Source organism: Gymnodraco acuticeps, unplaced genomic scaffold (assembly GCF_902827175.1).
Source record: "Gymnodraco acuticeps unplaced genomic scaffold, fGymAcu1.1, whole genome shotgun sequence".
NCBI classification, from domain to species: Eukaryota; Metazoa; Chordata; class Actinopteri; order Perciformes; family Bathydraconidae; genus Gymnodraco; species Gymnodraco acuticeps.
This window is the reverse complement of record NW_022991845.1, coordinates 1-4,751: the sequence shown is the minus strand read 5'-3', so window position 1 is coordinate 4,751 and position 4,751 is coordinate 1. Positions and strand designations below refer to the sequence as shown.

Below are 4,751 nucleotides of genomic sequence, written 5' to 3'. Positions count from 1 at the left end.
ACAAAAAAAGCAGCCTGACAATTTTATCTATATAGTATTTCTTTTTTGTGGCCTATTGTTATTTTTGGGTTGACTATAATTGTATCATGATGAAAGCTCTGAGCTCCAGGAGTGAACAGCATCCTTCAGTAAACACACTAACACTTGTATTTATCTCATTCTCCTTTTATAAAACTTTTCCCCACTAGAACAACAAATCAGAACCTATCGTCACATCTGCTTCCTGTGTGACGAGAATAACAGACCACGCATTCAACAGAGGAAGACTTTAAAGAGTCCTCTCCTGCTGATGTTCAGGTGTATATCAATATGTAGTGTCTCTACTTTAAAGAGTCCTCTCCTGCTGATGTTCAGGTGTATATCAGTATGTAGTTCTCTACTTTAAAGAGTCCTCTCCTGGCTGATGTTCAGGTGTATATCAGTATGTAGTGTCTCTACTTTAAAGAGTCCTCTCCTGCTGATGTTCAGGTGTATATCAGTGTGTAAGTGTCTCTACTTTAAAAAGTCCTCTCCTGCTGATGTTCAGGTGGTATATCAGTATGTACTGTCTCTACTTTAAAGAGTTCTCTCCTGCTGATGTTCAGGTGTATATCAGTGTGTAGTGTCTCTACTTTAAAGAGTCCTCTCCTGCTGATGTTCAGGTGTATATCAGTATGTAGTGTCTCTACTTTAAATAGTTCTTTCCTGCTGATGTTCAGGTGTATATCAGTATGTAGTGTCTCTACTTTAAAGAGTCCTCTCCTGCTGATGTTCAGGTGTATATCAGTATGTAGTGTCTCTACTTTAAAGAGTCCTCTCCTGCTGATGTTCAGGTGTATATCAGTGTTAGTGTCTCTACTTTAAAGAGTCCTCTCCTGCTGATGTTCAGGTGTATATCAGTATGTAGTGTCTCTATTTTAGAGAGTCCTCTCCTGCTGATATTCAGGTGTATATCAGTATGTAGTGTCTACTTTAAAGAGTCCTCTCCTGCTGATGTTCAGGTGTATATCAGTATGTAGTGTCTCTACTTTAAAGAGTCCTCTCCTGCTGATGTTCAGGTGTATATCAGTATGTAGTGTCTCTACTTAAAGAGTCCTCTCCTGCTGATGTTCAGGTGTATATCAGTATGTAGTGTCTCTACTTTAAAGAGTCCTCTCCTGCTGATGTTCAGGTGTATATCAGTATGTAGTGTCTCTACTTTAAAGAGTCCTCTCCTGCTGATGTTCAGGTGTATATCAGTATGTAGTGTCTCTACTTTAAAGAGTCCTCTCCTGCTGATGTTCAGGTGTATATCAGTATGTAGTGCTCTAGGTACATGGTGTACTTCTACTCCACTACAGTTCAGAGGTATGGTGTACTTCTACTCCACTACATGTATTTATACCTTAAGTTACTTCACAGATCTGGATGAATGATGTGAAATCTAATCAAGTGTTGAATCAGACTTTAGTTCCACCTGGAGTAAATCCACCAGCTACCCCTGCAGTATACAAAGCCATTCAAACTAGCTGCACCTTCACCAGCTTTGAGAACACTTTCATGATCAATCATTATAAAACATATCATATATATTATTCTGAAATGGACCAATCTGCACAACGAATACTTTTACTGTTCTTTCACTATATTTTGATGAGAATACTTTTCTACTTTTACTTGAGGAACATTTGAATGCAGGAATTTTACTGTAACAGAGTATTCCTACACTCTGTACTTCTACTTTTACTCAAGTACATGATCTGAGTACTTCATACTTTACTTTACTCAAGCACAAGATCTGAGTACTTCTACTTTTACTCAAGTACAAGATATGAGTACTTCTACTTTACTCAAGCACAAGATCTGAGTACCTCTACTTTTACTCAAGTACAAGATCAGAGTACTTCTACTTTTACTCAAGTACAAGATCAGAGTACTTCTACTTTTACTCAAGTACAAGATCTGAGTACTTCTACTTTTACTCAAGTACAAGATCTGAGTACTTCTACTTTTACTCAAGTACAAGATCTGAGTACTTCTACTTTTACTCAAGAACAAGGTCTGAGTACTTCTACTTTTACTCGAGTACAAGATCTGAGTACTTCTACTTTTACTCAAGTACAAGATCTGAGTACTTCTACTTTACTCAAGTACAAGATCTTAGTACTTCTACTTTTACTCAAGTACAAGATCTGAGTACTTCTACTTTTACTCAAGTACATGATCTGTGTACTTGTACTTTTACTCAAGTACAATATCGTAGTACTTCTACTTTTACTACAAGATCTGAGTACTTCTACTTTTACTACAAGATCTGAGTACTTCTACTTTTACTACAAGATCTGAGTAGAGCCTTCTTCTACCTATTACTTGAGTAACATTTTGAATGCAGGACTTCTACTTGTAACAGAGTATTCCTACACTCTGGTTCTTACTTTGATCTGAATACTTCTCCCACCTCTGATAACATGTGCACTCTTTGTTTACTGAAGTGATATGTTATGTGTGTACCAAGGGCGGGGCCTGTCTGCAGGATGTTCACCCGGCGCAGAGCTTCCCCTCGGCTGAGAGTATAAAGCGTCTCCGCTGCAGATCCCCAGCATTCACTAAGCCTCTCATCCAGCCTATAGCCAGCTCTCTCCCGGTGCAGTAGCAGCATATCCCCTGCAGAGTCTGAAGGACCACCATGTCCTCTTACGCGTCATCGGAGTGCCGCCGCGTGAGCCCCTCGGTTCACGGCAACACATTCGCCACCGCGCACCGGAAAAAAAAGCCGTGGCGAACATCTTTGATAACGTCAACCAGGACGCGCTCATGAGGCTGTTCCAGAAGACGGGTGACATGAAGGCAGAGGGAGCGCGTGCGGAGCATCTTCTCCTACACACAGGACCCCGAGGAGACGAAGCGCGCGCTAATGGCTCTGAAGCAGCGCAAGAAGGACAAGTTCCTGCAGATCGCGGGCATGCTGCGGCACCTGCTGCAGATGCGCTGATCTGACGCTTCCACTGGACCAACTGTGTCATGAATGTTGGAAACTCTTACCCTGATCACCTCTCTTACCCGGGTCACCTCTCTTACCTGGGTCACCTGCAGCGAAGGAGGTGCACGCGCAGCCCTGCCGCCTGGAGCGCACCGTGCCGCGCGCAGTTTGCCGCTCCACAGACGCGGAAGACGCGGCGGAGGAGCGTCTTGCCTTACCGTGTTGGAGCATGACTTCTGGGAATATAAAAACATAAAGAGCATGCATGCAAACTTCCCCTGGAACTTGAACGCATCGCTGTGGATGCTGGGGAGCGCGCGCTGCTGGAGGCGCGTGCAGAAACAGACTGAGATACCTGCAGCTGCCTCCGGAACACATGCCTTCTCTCTCTCTCTGAACTCTCATTAGTGGCCACTGATGTGTTTGTGTCACAATGTTTTTGCATTGATAATGTTCCTTTGTTTTGTAATAAATGATTCCGTTGTGAACAAGAAGTGAACCCTTGTTTGTCCTCTTTGCGCAACAGGTTGTTATCATTGCTCATTGCAGCAGATTGTATTAACATCCTGGTTTATCAGAATGCTGGCAGCACAGGCTGGTTCTGGTTATAATGCTCAAACAATATGTTGAATGGTCTCCTTTATTACATGAGGATTAAAGAGGCATCAACCATGAGGACGGTCTGTAGAGAACAACAACAATAAAATATTAAAACATAAGGACAGGATTGTAAACATGCCACAACAAAGGTGTCATCTTCAAATTCTGGCTTAAAAAACACATTCTGATCCACGTCAACACGTGTTCTTTACATCATAAGGTGTCGCAGTGGTTTGGACGTTTAAGGAACAATGAGGCATCAAAATAAAAATGCCAAAATAAACCTCTATTTTCAGGAATATATTGGCAGAAATAACAGCAGAGAGGAAGAAAGTAGCAAAAAGCTGTACATAATTCAAAATCAGAAAGTGACCAAATACATGTTTTGATGGGGTTTTTAAACATAAAACACATCTTATCTCATAGTATTATAAGATGTGGTTTGGACCTCTTTCAAGGGTTAGTGAGGCTTCAAAACATGCACACAAACAACACAGATAACGCGTTCTGGCATATTAACAAAGAAAGGACAGAAAAGGTGGAATAATCGTCTAATTCCGGCTCAAATGTGGACTTGTTTTCACAAAGAATGCAGTTTGTTTTCGACACACAACTCGTCTTAGGTCACAGATGTGTGTTGCTCATTCAGGGAAACCCCTCTCCAAATAAAAATAGCAAACAAAAGGACAGTTGACCTCATTCCTGGGGCGTTACATAGAAACATGTCAAGTCATGAAATCTAGGAGTGAATGTGGAAATAAAACTGTTTTGTGTTTCGCAGCAGAAGGGAGTATTCATGAGGATGTGGTTAACCTTTGTTGGGTTTCCCTCACAGCAGCAGACCAGCGCGAACCAGTTCAGTTCAGATAGGAGGGAGGGAGGGGGGGGGGGGGGGGGTAGATACAGGGGAGGAAGGGAGTGTGCCGTCTCTCCACGCTCTGAGATAATGCGTCTGAGATCGTTACTGATTATTAACTCCCAAAAGCAACTCCTCTACGTCGATATTTACACATCATATCATAACCTGCTTTTATGTAGAATTATTTCTATTTGTTACTGCGTATGATGATTTCCTCACATTTCAGTATGTTACACTATTTATAATGTTGCATGCTGGGTAAGGCAAGTTCACTTATAGAACATTACATGAAGGCATTTACAAAAACATTTTTTTTTTTTTAAATGAAATAGAAAAAAATAACAAAAGAAAACA

The 4,751-nt window shown here is 41.5% G+C and overlaps 1 protein-coding gene across 1 annotated transcript; it reads left to right on the top strand.

Annotated features, from left to right (window-relative positions):
- The first annotated feature begins 2,570 nt into the window (after window positions 1–2,570).
- Window positions 2,571–3,437, top strand: tcima (transcriptional and immune response regulator a). Its single transcript, XM_034199865.1, is given in 3 exon segments — window positions 2,571–2,722; window positions 2,725–2,811; window positions 2,813–3,437. Coding segments are annotated over 3 exon segments (303 nt in total). The 5' UTR covers window positions 2,571–2,644; the 3' UTR covers window positions 2,951–3,437.
- Window positions 3,438–4,751: the final 1,314 nt, after the last annotated feature.